We start from the raw sequence: 17,318 nt of genomic DNA on the forward strand, positions 1-17,318 counted from the left end.
CTTTTAAAAATGTTGTTTCCTGGGTCGACCCAAGACCCTCTGAACCAGAATCTTGAAGGGTGGGGTGTGGGCATCTGTGAAGTTTAAAGCCATCCAGGTGACACTCTGTTCATTTGCTCTGAGAACCACTGTCTTAGCAGTGGTCTAGCTTTGCCCCTCGATTTGTACAAAGGAGGACGGCTTGAGAGATGACATCAGGGTAATGTTACTTTTAGGCATATATTTTTATAACAAATTGGGTTTCACTCAGGCTTTCTTGGTAAACTGCCTAATCTAGACTTCCTTTTAAGTAATTTCTTTTCTGTCTCTTTCAACAGATGTTCAAGCAAATGCTTTCAGAAAAGCAAGCCAAATGGGAGCATTACAAGAAGGAGGGTTCAGAGCGGATGATGGAGCTTGCTGATGTCTTTTCAGGAGTGAAACCCCTAACCCGAGTGGAGAAAAATGGTAATTGCTGAAGAGGAACTATTGGTGTGCTTGAAGTGTACACAAAAATTACTGGAAAGCAGCATAGTAAAAAGTCCTTACGTTGTCATCATCGTATTCTAGGGGGTTGCTAATGAAGATCTAAAGCTTAGTTTTAGCTCCCTCGAGCTTCGTGCTCCTTTAGGCAACCTTCGTAGCCTCTCTGGACTTGAGGTTTCTTATTTTGGAAGTATGTGGTTGGGTTAGAAGGGTTGTTATACTATACCAAGTCCATAGGGTCATAATTTATTCCCGACCCTCACCAGAGTATGCACCCCTGGTGTGTTAACTTATATGCATTTGTGGGGAGGGACAGAAGGACCTAACTGTCCTGATCTTCTCAGGATACTTCCCTCAAGAATATTACTAACTACTAACATAGATGGTATGCAAGATTCTCAGCTTCTAATCTTGTCTGCTGCTCCCACATTACCCCCACCCTCTGCCCCATGGTGTGCCTGCCATCTAGTGGCAGAAGAGGGGACCTGCAGACTTTCTGAAACACTGCTCTTAATGATATTAATCATTACTTTAATGATATTAATGATATTAATTCCCCTTCTTTTTGCAAATTTTATCTAAAGGAAAGTTATGGTCTCACTTAAATTTTTATATAAATAGAAACCTTTCAAAATGCTCCCAAACTACCATTATGAATTTTAAGATGATAAACTTTTTAATGCTTTAACTCTGAAATTCATTTCTGATAAAGTTAATTACATAATAGAATAGTATAGGTTTTTTGTTTGAAAAAAGCTTAATGGTATAGCTTTTTGTTTAAAAAAAACTATTATTTTTAATCAGTATGATCTTGTGATTACTATATTTGGCTTTTGTTGACTTATTTGGTGCTGAATGGTAGGCCTAAAATGTATTTCCAAGTTACTTTATTATTCCTAGTGGGGAAAGTTGGCTGTGTTTTTATTCATGTGATATAAATTGGCAACATGTTTTGCAGGTCACTAGATTGTGTCTAGAAAACAAGGAACTACCTCTAGCAATCTAAACAGATTAGTTTTTGAGAATCAGGCATGTTCATTTTTGTTCTAATTGCTTTTAGGTTCTTATAAATCCCAACATCCTTTCAAAGATAAAGAATCGTCTACTTTATCTGGCTACATAGCATTTTTCAGTTTAGGAAATACTTCCGCAAATATTTCTCGTTTGATCCTTATGAGACTGTGAAATAAACATCTGTATTCTTGTCTTGCGTGTAAAGAAATTGAAGCTGTAAAGGTAGTCACTTGCTGAAGGTAGCAAAGGTTTAGAACCTGGATCGAGCTTGGCACCTCAGACCCTGAACCCTGTGCTCTTTCTGCTAGCCCAGAGCTGTCCCTCAGTCTTACAAAAAAAGAAAAAAAAAAAAAAAAAAAAAAAAACCACCTTAAAATTACAACTAGCATGCTTCATACAAATTCTTGAAATAACTTAGAAGCCCTTAAGTGCTTTTATTAAAGTGAAATCATCCCATTAATAAAACAACAACAACAACAACAAAAACTTCAGGGAACCAACTTGGTGAGTTAAAAAGAACAAAGCCTTTGAATCAGACCAGACCATTGAGAAAAGTGTGGCTATGGCATTTAGTGGCAGTGTGACCCTGCCTGGGATCTGAACATCTCTGGCCATCAGCTGCCTGATCTGAGAAATGCCTTCTAATTCCTCCCTGCATAAATTATTGTGAAGAGTTAACGAGACAAGCTTTGAGTGTTCCCTGCCACACTGAGGGTCCCCAGAGCATGTTGGTGCCCTTTCCTTTCTCTGCTGCGTGAAATTGGTTTGTGAGAGCGAACAGCACCTCCTCAGCTCTTCAGCTCATCCCTCCCATTCCTGACACGTTGCCCCTCATTGTCCTCCAAGACGTGCCATTGTCATTTTTTTTTTTTGTCATTTTTGTCCCAAAGCTGCTGTCCATGTCTGTCCCTTCACCTAGGGACAAAATGTCCCTGAGCCTCTCTCTCTACCCATCCTCACTTCTCCAGAAAACCCTCCCCGGGAACTCTCTGTCCCAGCTTTCATTTCCTTCCTGACTCCTCCCCACTCCTGTGCCCATTCGCACACTTGTGTTCACTAAGCCACTGACATAGAAAGTTCTCTCTCTTCTCCCAGGTCACATGCCCAAGGCACTCTGGTGGTTCTTGTGTGGAGAATCCCTGAGGGCGAGGTCAGGTACCCAGTGAGAGCTCTGTGAACAAGACCTAGATCTGTAAGGGGTTCCTGAGTAGATTCAAAGCCACAGGTACAGGAATCCTGGGGTCTCAGCAGTCTCTCCTTGTTTCTGTGTTTGTAGAAAACCTGCAAGCTTGGTTCAGAGAGATCTCAAAACAGATCATGTCTTTAAATCACGATGATTCCACTGCTGCAGGCAGGAAAACAGTGCAGCTCATACAAGCTTTGGAGGAGGTAAGAAAACCCTTCTTAAAGGGGGGCGCTTGGATCATGAATCATAGTTTCCAACCCACCCGGCAATCTGGTCCCGGAAATACATCTGAGAGAATATTTCATCAGAAGACACAAAAGGCATACTCTGCTCATTGTAATATTATATCCAGTGTCCTAAAATTGGGAGAATAAGGAAGTGATCAGCATGAAGAGAATGCCGACAAAAGTGATGACATTTCCATTTGCAGAAACATATAGTCTTGGAAAAATAATTATGAAAACAATATAGAAACCGGGGAAATTGTGATAAGACAGCAAGAACTAAAACAAGACCACACTGTAGACACCATTTCTAGATTGGGGAAGAGTTTGGGGTGGGGGACTACAGAGGAATACACAACCAATAACCATAGTTGTATAATGATCATATGCTTATAACTGATGTTTTCTTTTCTAGAAAAAAAGAAATAGTTTTTCATCTACTCAAATATTATCTACTCAAATTCAAAAAAGAATTACTATATTTTCCCACTCCTGAAATTTTAATTGTATGCTTAACTAGGTTTAAAATGAAAAATAAACAAAAGGATGAGAACAGTAACCATCAGCTATTTAAAACATCATCCATACTTACTTGGAACCCTGTTCAACTGATAAATATATATCCTTAGATAAAGTATATATCTTTAGAGACAGAAGTAATACTTTATTTGGCATACTTTCTTACAGGCTTCATTTTTTTTTTTTTTTTTGAGAGGTTTGTTAGTCATTGTTAATGGCAACACAAAACAGTTCTCCATTGTTAGTGCATCAGTTTCCCTAGCCGACAATTCCCCACTTGTAATGTTCCTATTTTGCTTGTTTCCTGGATCTTTTACTTTGTAGTACAACTATAAACAACTTGGTAAATGTCAGAGGCTTTTTATCATTTGTGTTATTTATGTCAGGAATGGCCCAGGCACCTTGAATTATATACATTACAACTTCAGGATGCTGGGGAGTCATTATTTTGTTTTAAGGAATCCAACAAAAGGAACTTAATAATGTCCAAATGCCAACACCCTGGTTGTGATGTGACTTTTACTCTGTTTTTTAGCAAACCTGCAAATCTTCAGAATTAAGAGGATTTTCTAATATGTGTTTATTGAGACTAAGATGAAAGATGGAAGTATCCACTCATTATGTCATATATATACACAGTAGAAAGAGTAGAACATTTTCTAATTCTAGAAACCTGTGCATTACATTATGACTTGGCTTATACATTTCTAAAATTATCATTTGAAATAGAAATTTTGCCAAGAAATTCTTCGTGAGTAGCGTGCCTTTCTTGAAGTGTTTTCAGGGAAAAATGAACACCACCAAAGCCACTTGGAATTTTCTAATTAAATGTATTTATGTGACACAGGTTCAAGAATTTCACCAGTTGGAATCAAATCTGCAAGTCTGTCAGTTTCTTGCTGATACTCGCAAGTTTCTTCACCAAATGATCCGAACCATTAACATTAAAGAGGAGGTCCTGATCACAATGCAGATCGTTGGGGACCTTTCTTTTGCTTGGCAATTAATTGACAGGTAATGTGACCAGCCTAACATTCCCCTTGATGAAGGCTACCATGGATTCTCCTTACCATTGATCTCTTTTACAGATTCACATCCATCATGCAAGAGAGCATAAGGGTAAACCCATCTATGGTTACTAAACTCAGAGCTACATTCCTAAAGGTAAGCAAAGAATAGTTAGATCACATTCTCAGTCACTAGGGAGGAACTGGTCTTCCTGACTACCTCATGCATGAATTCAGTCCAAGATTTCGTTCTTTTAGGGAGTTAGGTAATTTAAGTCTCTTTAAAGACTAAAAATTGTTAGCAGTTTTCCCACAAGAGCACAGTTTCAAAAGATGCCATGCATATTTGAAGTTTCAGTTAACATAAGCTGGATGTCTTACAGAAAATAGTTTTTAAGTTAAAAAAAATACATTTTTAAAGTTCTACCAAGGTACTAAAAATGTGGTACTAAAAAAATACATTTTTAAAGTTCTACCAAGGTCCTTTTTTCTCTAGATGTGAATTAAGTCCTTTTCCTTACTCATTTAAAAAATTCTTGTTGAGCATCTGCTACAAACCAGGGTTTCCTCTAAAGATGAGGGAATAGTGGTGAACAGCACAAGGAGGGCCCTTGCTCTCGAGGTGACTTCAGATCGAGATAAATGAGCAAATAATTGACTCAGTGTCTTCTGACAGAGTCACCTTATACACCAGTTCTTAGGTGCACTTTCCCATTTAAACATCTCTGTAAATGGGGATGGTTTTATAATTGACAGCACATCAGAGTTCAGTTGTCAGCGTTTTCTTTCTTTCTGAGTGGTACATAAAATAACGGCACGCCGTACATGCTGTGACATCTTCAGTTGGATTCAGTACAGTGATCCATCTGCCACAGTGATTTCCATCCAAGAGTAGCTGACTTCTGTAGCACAGTAGCTCTCAAACTTGAGGGGCAACAGAATCACCTGGAAGGCCTGTCACAACACAGATGGCTGGGCTTCACCCCCAGAGTTTCTAATTAAGTAAATCTGGGGTGGCGCTCAAGGAACAGCATCTGTAACAAGTCCCCAGCTGATGCTGCTGGTGATGCTGCTGGTCTGGGGACCACAGTTTGAGAACCACTGCCATAGCCGATGACTGTTGTGTTTAAAAAACTGTATCATTGTCATTTTGTCATTAATTTTATTAACTTATTAATTGATGTCATTAATAACTCATTATTTTTTATTAATGACAAATTAATATGGTCATTAATGACTTTGATGAAGTTCAGTGGTTGTTGCTTTCTCCTGGGTAGGACCCAAGAGCTTTGTTATATGTTACTCTTTGTGGAAAGAGAGATTTCTAGGACTTTTTGAGATAGAGAAACAGATATACCTACTTTTCTTTCAGCTTGCCTCTGCCCTCGATCTTCCCCTTCTTCGAATTAATCAAGCAAATAGTCCTGATCTTCTCAGTGTGTCTCAATATTACTCTGGTGAATTGGTGTCCTATGTGAGAAAGGTAAGAAATGCATCAAAGTGATCCTTATTTTATTGGCAAACTAGCTGCTATTTAAAGACAAAAAGGACTCTTGGGGCCCTAGAAAAAGTATACCCATGTTTCCTTCCTGTATTCTTAACTTGACTGCAGAAATTTGCAATGTCTGAACATAAACCGATTCTTACTGGTACTATGGATATGGATGTGTGTTTTACTTCCAAAGAATTTTTATACCTGTTCTGTTTTCTGTTTTAAATGCTGGTAGTATTAATCCCCATTTTGTAGGTATAGAAACTGAAATAGAGATTATATTGGTTTCTACGAAGTCACAGAGCTAGCTGGGAAGAGAGCCCCGTCTAGATCAAGCATATCCTACTTAGAACTTAAAGGTTTCAGAGGAATTTTGGTCCTTGTTTCAATAACTTAAGGTACAGTGTGGAGCCCAACAGACCCGGGTTCATAATTTACCTGTGTCACGTACTAACTGAGTGCTCTATAGCCATGTTACTAACACCTCTGATCCTCAGTCTTTGAAGAGTTTGTAATGTGGAAAAGATATATCTTTTTGCTCCATGTATATGAGGACTAGCTTTATATCCTGTGAGCAGTTGATACTTGAAGGAACGTAGCCGTGTACCTGAGAGCAGATGTGAAAATAACTCTTAAGTCCCTTAGCATCTCTTCCTGTAGACAAGTGGCTCCTTGTACACACTGGTACTGTCTTCCTGCCGTCCTAGCATTTATCGGCTGCAAAATAAAAGATGTCAACTGTTTTTCCTTTCCTCTTTCACTAAAGGTTTTGCAGATCATTCCAGAAAGCATGTTTACTTCTCTCCTAAAGATCATAAAGCTTCAGACCCACGATATCATTGAAGTGCCGACCCGCCTGGACAAAGACAAGCTGAGGGACTATGCTCAGCTTGGCCCACGATACGAGGTGGCGTGTCCCTCTGACTTCTGCCTTTTGATATTTAAAACCCAAACCATGACATGTCCCAGGTCCATGTTACCTGCCATATCCCTAGGACCACCAGACCAATTCTGATTCTTTTTTCCTACTCTCAGTGATAACTCCTTGTGCCAAGTTAGTGCAGCCATACCTGTATCCGTTACCTGGTCCCAGAGTTATTTAAAGCCCCGCCAGCCTGAGTGTCCTCAGAAGAAGTGGAACTCAACTGGTCACTTTTCTCCCGAACAGTCCTGGGGAATCAGCCCTTCTTTCTGGGGTGTAGTTTGCCAAGACTTTTCACGTTCGGGTTCCCGCTTTGTACATCAGATCAGTGGCTCAAAGTTATCTGGGGTCCATTAACCAATTCCTCCAGCCAGACTTTTAAACCCACTCTGTAGTCAAGCGGCCTCAGGGGTGTTTGGGTTGTTCCTCCCAAATACCTCTGCTTTTCCTTCCCCCTGAACTCAGGAGATGTGAGAGTGAAATCAGGGGGAAACTGACAATAGGAATTCGCTGCCATCACATTACATCCCAGTGTCAGTTTTATATCCTCTCTGACACAACTCCAAAAATTACATCAGGAATTTGGATAGTCAAGCTTTGAATTTACGTATTTGTTCACACTCAAAAATATAAATATAGCATTGGTCTACCTTATCAATGTCCCCTTGTGTTGCTTGGGGGAAGAAAGTAGAAGGCAGGAAAGGGGAGATTACCTTTTTAGGGTCTTGATGAGCCTTTTCTACGTGGAAAGGACCGTCCATCTCATGGAAACCTTCCTTTTATGCATAGGAAACTGAAGCCCAAAGAAGGGGAGGTGATTGGTCAGCATTTAAAGAACGACCTCATGTCTGCTGACCCCGTTCTCTGCATGGCTAACAGTGGTCTCTCAGTTCCATCATGGCACCTCATTTCTGACCAGGGCACATCATTCCTGCGGTCTTGGTTCATTCCTGGACTATCAGCCAGTTAATTTCACTTCCTGTAGAAATTATGGATCTTTCATCTGTCGTACTTCATTAACTTCTTTTTCTTTGTTAAAGGTTGCCAAGCTCACTCATGCTATTTCCATTTTTACTGAAGGCATCTTAATGATGAAGACAACTTTGGTTGGCATCATCAAGGTAATAGCTTTCATGCTGGTCCACGTGACCTCACAGACTCTTTCTTTGGATTACTGTGGTGGTTCTCCCATGGGGAACAGGGAATGACATGGTCCTCTTGTGTCCCTTGCTGTTTCACATTCAGCTCTTGATCTCCATGTTATTCATTTACTGATGGAGGAAGAGAGAGCATTATAATCCTGATTTTTCATCCATACCCAGGAATTACTTAAATCTAAGAAAAATCCATTTTTTTGAGTTTTTGTAATAACAAAACAAAATGGTTCGATTCCCTTGACCGAACAACTGGCTCACTCTCTCCCACCCTTCTTCCCTTTTAGTGTTTTTATACTGCATCTCAGGTGCAGAGAGCTGAGATAATCCTGCCCCATTGTCATTGTCTGGCCATGGTCATCACACATGCATGCAAGCTCCTCTCTTCATCTTTTCTTTCTCATCTGCATGCCCACGGTCATTCCCATCCCCAGTAGCACCCACTCTGTGTGTTTGATTTCTGTCCCCGAGGAGGCAAGTATCTGCATTTTAAGCATGAGGTGTTACTTTTTGTGTGTATGTGTTGATTTCTCTACATCCTGTTGTGCCCTAAGGCCCATTCCCTTTCCAACTCTTCTCACTAGTGCTTTTGGAATTTACTTATGTCGCTATGAGTTGGGCAAATGGTTACTTCTTACTGCTGCATAGAATTTTACATTGCACTTAACCATTCCCCGAGACACAGATACCCATATGGTCTGTTTTCACCCCAACACTCCCATGATCTGAACGTGTCTCTACTGTACACCATGCAAGAATTTCTCTGAAATCTGCATCCCCAGGAGTGGGTCACTGAGCATTTTTTTTTTAAAGGTTTTATTTATTTACTTGACAGAGAGAGATCACAAGTAGGCAGAGAGACAGGCAGAGAAAGAGGGGGAAGCAGGCTCCCCGCTGAGCAGAGAGCCCAATGCAGGGCTCAATCCCAGGACCCTGAGATCATGACCTGAGCCGAAGGCAGAAGCTTTAACCCACTGAGCCACCCAGGCGCCCCAGGGTCACTGAGCTTTAAGGTGTGTTTATACTTAATTTCTCTCAATACCACCAGATTGCCTTCTGAAAGGGCTGTTTCATGAAATGTCTGCCCACAAAAATTTGCCCAATAGCTGTCGGTGTCCACATTCTAAGTTTTGCTCTCCCAAGGAGTATAAAGTGTTATCTCAATGCTGTTCTCATTTGTAATCCTATGATGAGTAGTGATGTGCCCATGCACAGGGTTCACGGTGCTTTTATTTCTTTTTCATTTATCTGGTATCAGTAGACGCTACATGTTACTGATTTTTAAAAAAAAATGTATCTACTGAATTGACAGATCAACATTTGTGTTACTAAAATTCAAGAAAACATAGGAAATGAACCTAAATAAAAATGGAACTTTAGTGTGTGGGTTTCTGAAGGATGTTGAAATACTATTGTGCCCCTAGAATTTTTTTTTTAAAGCATAGTGATTTTTTTTTTTTTAAGATTTTATTTCTTTATTTGACGGAGAGAGACAGCGAGAGAGGGCATGCATAGGGAACGGGAAAAGGGAGAAGCAGTCTCCCCACTGAGCAAGAAGCCTGATGAAGAACTTGATCTCAGGAACCCGGGATCATGGCCTGAGCTAAAGGCAGAAACTTAACCGACTGAGCCGCCCCCTCCCCCATTGTGTCCCTTGAATATTAATAGAATCCACTGAACATGCTTTAGGCCTGATGCCATTTTAATTCAGTTGATATGCGGAGAGTACATTGCAGGTTATCACATGCGGATAACCCACATGCGTTCTCTCTGCGTATCAACTGAATTACTAATCCGTAAGGTGGTAAGAAGTCCTCGGACCAGATTAAGTGTCTTACATGCAAAATGACCAGTATGGGAAGGATGTAATAAAACCTAATAATCATAATCATCGCTTCTCGGCCTTTTGGCTAAGATCAAGTGTAAAACCTAATAATCAGCAAAATTACCAAAGGAAACCTCCTTAAGAAAATTGCAGATCTTTTGCCACAGTCTTTCAGATGAGAACAGAGGGAATATCATCTTGACCACACTCAACCCAGCAGACTGTCTCTGCCAGTCTAACCACTCAGGGCTTTCTGTAACAGATCCTGTGGCCCCCCACTAGTCTTTAACCCTCAAACATTAAGCATCTGTTTCAGACACTTGTAAAGGGTATAAGTATGCAGCTCTTGAACTAAGGGTTGTGAGTTCAAGCCCCTCATTGGACATGGAGCCTACTTAAAAAAAAAAAAAAAGTACAAGTTGACTTTAATCCATAGGACTTAAAACAAGTAAGATATACACAGAGATGTATGTATAAATGTGCATTGTTAGAGGTGGCCAAAAAATTTATTTTAAAAAGAATAGAGGGGTGCCTGGGTGGCTCAATCGGTTAAGCATCCGACTCTTGATCTCAGCCCAGGTCTTGATCTCAGGATGGTGAGTTCAAGCCCTGCATTGAACTCCATGCTGGGCATGGAGCCTACTTAAAAAAAAATAATTTTTAAAAAGGGGGGGTGGTGTCTGCCTTCGGCTCAGATCATAATCTTGGGATCCTGGGATCAAGCCCCAAGCCAGGCTCTCTGTTCAACAGGGAGTCTCCTGCTCCCTCTGCCCCTATCCTGGCTCATGTTCTCTTTCTCTCTCTCTCTCTAATAAGTAAAATCTTTAAAAATAATAAATAAAAATAAAAAAGAAGTAAAAATTTAAAAAGAACAGAAATCATTTAGACATTTATCACTAGAGAATGGCTGAATATATCATGGTGCATTCCCAGTATAAATTGTTCTGCTGCCATTCAAAAAACATTTGTACTCGAGAGATTTCTAAAACTCTAAAACTTGAAGTGGGAGAAGCCAAGTTATAGAACAGAGTGTGTGTGTGTGTGTGTGTGTGTGTGTGTGTGTGTGTGTGTTTGTGTGTGTGTGTGTACGTATTATGGTCCCATTTAGATTTTTTTTTTTTTTTAGATTTTTATTTATTTATTTGACAGACAGATCCCAAGTAGGCAGAGAGGCAGCAGAGAAAGAGATGGGGAAGCAGGCTCCCTGCCGAGCAGAGAGCCCGACGTGGGGCTCGATCCCAGGACCCTGGGATCATGACCCGAGCCGAAGGAAGAGGCTCAACCCACTGAGCCACCCAGGCGCCCCTCCCATTTAGATTTTTAAAATATATATTAAGGACAATATGTAGAGAAATTAGTAGAGAAAGGTCTGGAAGATCCACGTGAAAACTTAATTAACTGTTGTTAACTTCAGAGGAAGCGACAGAATTGTGAAGGAAAGGGCTGTGGGAAGGGGGCTTTCTCTAGGCAGTGAATATGCCATAGACTGGTGAAAGTCTTAGGAAGAATTGGAAGGGTCTTTTAAGATCTTTAAATTCATGAAAACATTTAACTCTTTCTCACCAAATTTATTCTTACGAGGAGTATTTCTTTGGAAACTTCATTTTACTTCTTTGATTTTTTTCCCTCACTGACTATATCTAGTTATAATCTGTTATTGTAAAATAGGGCACAGATACCCTGAGAGCTGTAGAACCACTTCTGTAGGTTCATAGATTATTACCACCACCAAGTCAAGAAATATCATTTCCTAGCTCCTACCCCAGAATCCTCTTCACGTGCCCTGACCTAATCTCGGTCTCTCCATTTAGAGTTTTATTGTCCAAAAGTAAATCTCTGGACACTGCATTTTAAGAAGATATGTTAGGGGCGCCTGGGTGGCTTAGTCAGTTAAGCATCTGACTCTGATTTCAGCTCAGGTCCTGATCATAGGGGTGGGATTGAGCCCCGTGTCAGGCTCCACACTCAGCAGGGAGTCTGCTTGAGAATTCACTCCCTCTGTCCCTCCCCCACTTGCATTCTCTAAAATAAATAATCTTATAAAAAATACACATACATATGTTGTATCTTTGCAGTCTTTTTGAATCTTCAGGTTTCTCCTTCTTTCCTTTAACTGGTGAGGAGCCCACAGCCTTTGACCTGTTATTTTTCTAGTGTGGATTTTGCTGATTACTTAGTCATAATGTAGCTCAACATGTTTCTCTGGCTTTTGTATTTTATTCAATTTTCATTGCAATTGTCATTCTTAAAGTTTAAATATAATCAAACCCAGATGAAACCCATCCATTTGTCTTTATGACTTTTTAAAATAATGGTTCTTCCCTCTCTATCTGTGTCTCCTCTCTCTGTCGAATAAATAAGTAAAATCTTAAAAACAAAAAAAAGTAAAATAATGGTTCATTTTACGAATTTGAAGTACAAGAGACAAGATTCAGGGAATTCAAAGGATTGTGTTCAAACTATTTAATGTTTTATGGATTTGACAGGAGACTGTCTTTTAGGGAATAACAAATGCTTTCTCATTACAGAAAAAAGAACCAGTAAAATAAGCTTATAGAGTTTGATAGCAGATTTGCCTTCCCACTCTATCTCCCTAATTACAAACGGCATTCCAAGAATGCTGAAAGAAAAGAGAATTATTAGCTCTGTCTGACTGCAGGCTTGAGTTTGCTCATGGGGATGGAGATGCCTTGAGGTAACATGGAGAAGAAAGGCATGCACTGAATTCAAGGGCAGGTCCTTCATTCCACCCCTCCTCCTAGTGCGGGGGGTTGGGGTGGGGAGAGGCCCTTTTTACTTTTAATGAAATGATTTAAAAGATGAGAGGCAATTTAAACTTTTCAGACCCCCTGTCTTTGGGATGTCCTGTCATAAAATTATTGTGAATTTTACTGCAGTCAACTGAGTCTTAAAGAGTTACAGGGTCAATCATTCTGTCCAAGCTGCAGAAGATCAAAGGGACAGGAAAGGAGTAAAGTCGCAGTCATTGAGAAAATGGGGTAGGAAAGGGCTCCCTCACAGATTCTGGAAACTGTCTTTCCTTTGGATTTCTGCACGACTGAACTTTTCCTTACTGCCATGTCTTGCTTTTTGATTTACACGCAGGTGGATCCAAAACAGTTGCTGGAAGATGGAATACGGAAGGAGCTGGTAAAACGCGTTGCTTTTGCTCTTCATAAGGGATTGATCTTCAACCCCCGAGCCAAGGTACCAGATGACCAAATGAATGTCCTTTCTCTCTGCCCAGCTTGCGGAATGGATGAGCACACTATTTCTAACTATCATGAACAAGACCTTTCCTCCTAACAGATACCTAATACATGATGTTCAGCACAATTGACCAATGTGCTTTTCGATCCCATATTGTAATCTGTTGTATGATACAAAAATCCTTTCCAAAACCAGTCCTTTCCTTCACCTGTTGATCCCCAATTTGAAGAATTGAACTGATGTCTGCAGTTCAGAGTTCCCTCTTAAAGTTAAAAGAATTCATTAACCCTACAGCATTTAGGAACTATAATGCCTGTAATTTTTTACGTTCCTTGATATGTTAAAGAATATGCTCATTTTTCTCAGAAGGAAAAAAAATGGGCCTAAAATTTGTATCTAGGTTACTTTTCACTGCAGTAAATTCAATTTAAACTATTTTAAGTATTTTAAGGTTATATATATATATTCATCAAATGATGTGAGAGAAACTGTCAACTTTCATTTTTTATATCTTTTTGTATGAGGCTTCCTTCCCAAATGAATGAAACCTCTTCTTTGCTGAATGTCTGGCATCAGTTACCACTCATCCTGGATGAGGCAGGATATGAGCATTTCCAAAGCTGTCTTCCACTATCTTTGTGGTCACCCAGTAGGGGTATCATTTAAAGTCTAATGTAGATATTAGCGGTTGACTCCAGTGTAATAGATTTGTGTTTCCCCTTTTGCACAGTCAAGTGAATTGATGCCCAAGCTGAAAGAGTTGGGGGCTACCATGGATGGATTCCATCGCTCTTTTGAGTATATACAGGACTATGTCAACATTTATGGTCTGAAGATTTGGCAGGAAGAAGTTTCTCGTATTATAAATTATAATGTGGAACAAGAGTGTAATAACTTCTTAAGAACAAAGGTATCTGGGGCGCCTGGGTGGCTCGGTGGGTTGAGGCCTCTGCCTTCGGCTCAGGTCATTTTCCCGGGGTCCTGGGATTGAGCCCCGCATCGGGCTCTCTGCTTAGCAGGGAGCCTGCTTCCTCCTCTCTCTCTCTCTGCCTGCCTCTCTACCTACTTGTGATCTCTGTCAATTAAATGAATAAAATCTTAAAAAAAAAAAAAAAAAGAACAAAGGTATCTAATTAAATTTTGAAAATTCTTGACTACAGTTGTTGCTCTGACATTTAAAATACATGCCCCAAGGGGCACCTGTGTGGTGCAGTCCGTTAAGTGTCTAACTCTTGCTTTTGGCTCAGGTTGTCGTCTCAGGGTCATGAAATCAAGCCCTGTGTTGGGCTCCATGCTCAGCATGGAGTCCGCTTCAGATTCCCTCTCCCTTTATCCCTCCACTCTTGTTCTCTCTCGCTCTCTAAAATAAATAAATAAATCTTAAAAAATAAAATACGTGCTACAAGCCTCAGAAATGCCAAGAAGAAAGTTTAAATAATTATTAAAATCAGTAAGCATTAGACAGTCACACATACCTTCAGAGTATCTTCAGGGAAGTCTGATTTTAGCCAATAGTTGACAAGGTTTAAGTTTTTAATTAGGAACTCACAAGATTCATTCGGAATTTTAATAGATTATCTTCCAGCCTTATGATATTTGGGAATTTTATTATTACATCAATACATATTAACTTAAAGACAGAAAGCCAGAAATTCCTGTCTCTCTTCTCATTTCTCAGTCACTTCGCTTGTCACAAATATTTCTTTTTTTATAAATGTTACATGTGGCATTTCTGGGAGCTATTAATGCAGTTTTAAGTTTCCTCTTCAAAACCAAGGAGCATTTATTGTCACTATTTATGCAACATTATATTTGTAAAACTACATGGAAAAAGGATAAGTAGGTTACCTTATCAAAGATGTGCAGTTGACCTTGAACAGCACGGGTTTGAACATACAGGTCCATTTACAGACAGATTTTTTCTGGTAGATATAGTGTGGTACTGTAAAATATATTTTCTCTTATGATTTTCTTAACATTTTTCTCTAGCTTAAGTTATTGTACGAATCAGTATATAATACATACACAAAATATGTGCTAATTGTTACTGATAAGGCTTTGCTGGTAAACGGTAGGCTATTAATTAGTAGCTAAGTTTTTTGTTGTTTTGTTTTGGGGGTCTTTTTTGGTTTTTGTTGTTTTTTAGTAGTTAAGTTTTAAGGCAATCAGAAGTTGCATGTGGATTTTCAGCTGTGTGGGGGTCAGTGCCCTGGCCCTCATGTTGTTCAAGGGCTAATTGTACTAAATATTTATGGTTTGGTTTGGTTTCTAGATTCAGGATTGGCAGAGTATGTACCAGTCTATACATATTCCAATACCAAAGTTTACCCCTGTGGATGAGTCCGTAACATTTATTGGTCGACTCTGCAGAGAAATCCTGAGGATCACAGACCCCAAGTAGGTATATCTGAATTTCACTGGGCCTTGAACAGAGTGGACAATAGAAGTCTCTGAACATTTTCCTCAGATCACACCCATGTTCTTACCACACTTGGATCCATTCTAATGTGCTTATTAGAGTCACATTTTTTGAGACTGGGTTTTTTCCGCAGTGTGCCTGAGGAGACCCCACTCCACGGAAATAGGGATTAAAATAAATCTAAGGTCTGTTCAGCCCCCTTTTAGTTTTGTGCTCCTCTTGCTTTCCAACTAATGTTCTACTCACTTGGGCCTGTGGACTCCCTGATATATGAAAACTTTTGATTACAAAGTGCTCATCTGTTCCTGTGTAACTGTGGCACAATGTCCCATTCCAGTCACTGAGTCTTGCACTTGCCAGATCCTGACCTTTGAATATTACCCACACACCCATGCACTTGCACACGCTTCTCAGCCTGTGGTACACATCCCTCCATTTACTCATTACAGCAGTCTCTGAGGTAGGCGATGTTACTCTTCCCATGTTAAAGAGAAGTAACTGAGGCACAGAAAAGTCAAGTCACTTATCCAAAGTCTGGGTCTAAGTGGTAGCCCCAGATACATACCAGCCCTCTGACTCAGGGGCCCAACTCTTAAATAGTGTGCCATCCAAGGGCAGGCCGCATAGCTTTGCATGCAGTAGATCACAGTGCACATACAGTCACATGGGTGAAAATCTCGTAAAATCGAATTGCCATTAAGAATATTTTAGGGAGATGGGGCGCCTGGGTGGCTCAGTCGTTAAGCGTCTGCCTTCGGCTCAGGTCATGATCCCAGGCTCCTGGGATCGAGCCCCACATTGGGCTCTCTGCTCAGTGGGAAGCCTGCTTCTCCCTCTCGCACTAACCCTGCTCCTGTTCCCTCTTTCATTGTGTCTCTGTCTGTCAAATAAATAAATAAAATCTTTAGGGAAAAAAAAAATATTTTAGGGAGAGACTTGCACAATTCTCTCTTTATGTCTAGTTTTCCACCTTTTTCTCAGTTGAGCTTCTGATGAGGCAGTCAGTACTAAGCCCAACTGAGGGAAGAGCAGTCTCCTGTTTTCTGTCTGGTGTTTCGCCCTGTGCACATGCTCAGTGAGTGGTGTGGTTGATGGGATTACCCAGGGAAAGATGACTTCCCTTCTCTCTCTGTCCAGGAGTGAGTGCATTGTTGGATATGTGTAAGTTGAATGCCTTTGTGACATGGCTCTTCTGTACTGCCTTCAAATTCCAGCTTATTTGGTCTCTCAAAAGTTTGGCAACTTGACACTCCATATGTAAACTTCTTCTAAAAATTCAAGCACAAGTGAGTTTTGTCTATGACTCATGGACCAAAAGAAGTAAATGATCCAAAATGTTTTATAACTCCTGCTTTCTTGATACCCAAGGGTGGGTCACTGAAGCCCTTCCAGAAGACTCTCCATCTAGTGCCATGTTAAGACTCATAGAGAGGACTAAGCATTGGGATTGCAATTACCATGTCATATTACTGACTGATTCATCAACACTGGGAGCCTCTCAAGTGACACATTCAGAATGCCAATACTGGTGACAGGAACAGGACACTTCAAAGTTTAAAAGTAGGATGCAGTTCTGGAAATAATCTTGTTCTTCCCATTTCCTTCCAGATGTATGCCTCTCCTCCCATGCCTCATTTCAGCAAAGAGATGTCCTGGTTCTTGACTTGGGGGCATATCATCTGGAGCTTACTAGAATTTCAGAGGCTGGGTTTCCACTCCAGATCTACCCAGTCAAACCCCAGGAATGGCATCTGGGCATATATTTTTAACCCACTCAACAATGATTTAAGGCCCCTGTGCCAGCTTTGAAGGAATTTTGCCTTGTAATTGGGCATTTGCCGTGAGATACACTGGGTGCCTAGATACAGAGGTTATTAAACA

The 17,318-nt window shown here is 40.3% G+C and overlaps 1 protein-coding gene across 1 annotated transcript in view; it reads left to right on the top strand.

Annotated features, from left to right (window-relative positions):
• LOC111146517 (WASH complex subunit 5) overlaps window positions 1-17,318 on the top strand; it is a 61,107-nt gene that overhangs the window by 26,890 nt on the left and 16,899 nt on the right. The window contains exons 11-20 of the mRNA XM_022502060.1: window positions 318-447; window positions 2,756-2,868; window positions 4,256-4,422; window positions 4,497-4,572; window positions 5,788-5,898; window positions 6,674-6,814; window positions 7,870-7,950; window positions 12,914-13,015; window positions 13,749-13,928; window positions 15,291-15,415. Of these exons, the coding sequence (XP_022357768.1) occupies window positions 318-447; window positions 2,756-2,868; window positions 4,256-4,422; window positions 4,497-4,572; window positions 5,788-5,898; window positions 6,674-6,814; window positions 7,870-7,950; window positions 12,914-13,015; window positions 13,749-13,928; window positions 15,291-15,415 (1,226 nt within the window). The remainder of the gene's footprint in view (window positions 1-317; window positions 448-2,755; window positions 2,869-4,255; window positions 4,423-4,496; window positions 4,573-5,787; window positions 5,899-6,673; window positions 6,815-7,869; window positions 7,951-12,913; window positions 13,016-13,748; window positions 13,929-15,290; window positions 15,416-17,318) is intronic.

Source organism: Enhydra lutris, unplaced genomic scaffold (assembly GCF_002288905.1).
Source record: "Enhydra lutris kenyoni isolate GAN:26980312 unplaced genomic scaffold, ASM228890v2 scaffoldscaffold14, whole genome shotgun sequence".
In the NCBI taxonomy this organism is placed as follows: Eukaryota; Metazoa; Chordata; class Mammalia; order Carnivora; family Mustelidae; genus Enhydra; species Enhydra lutris.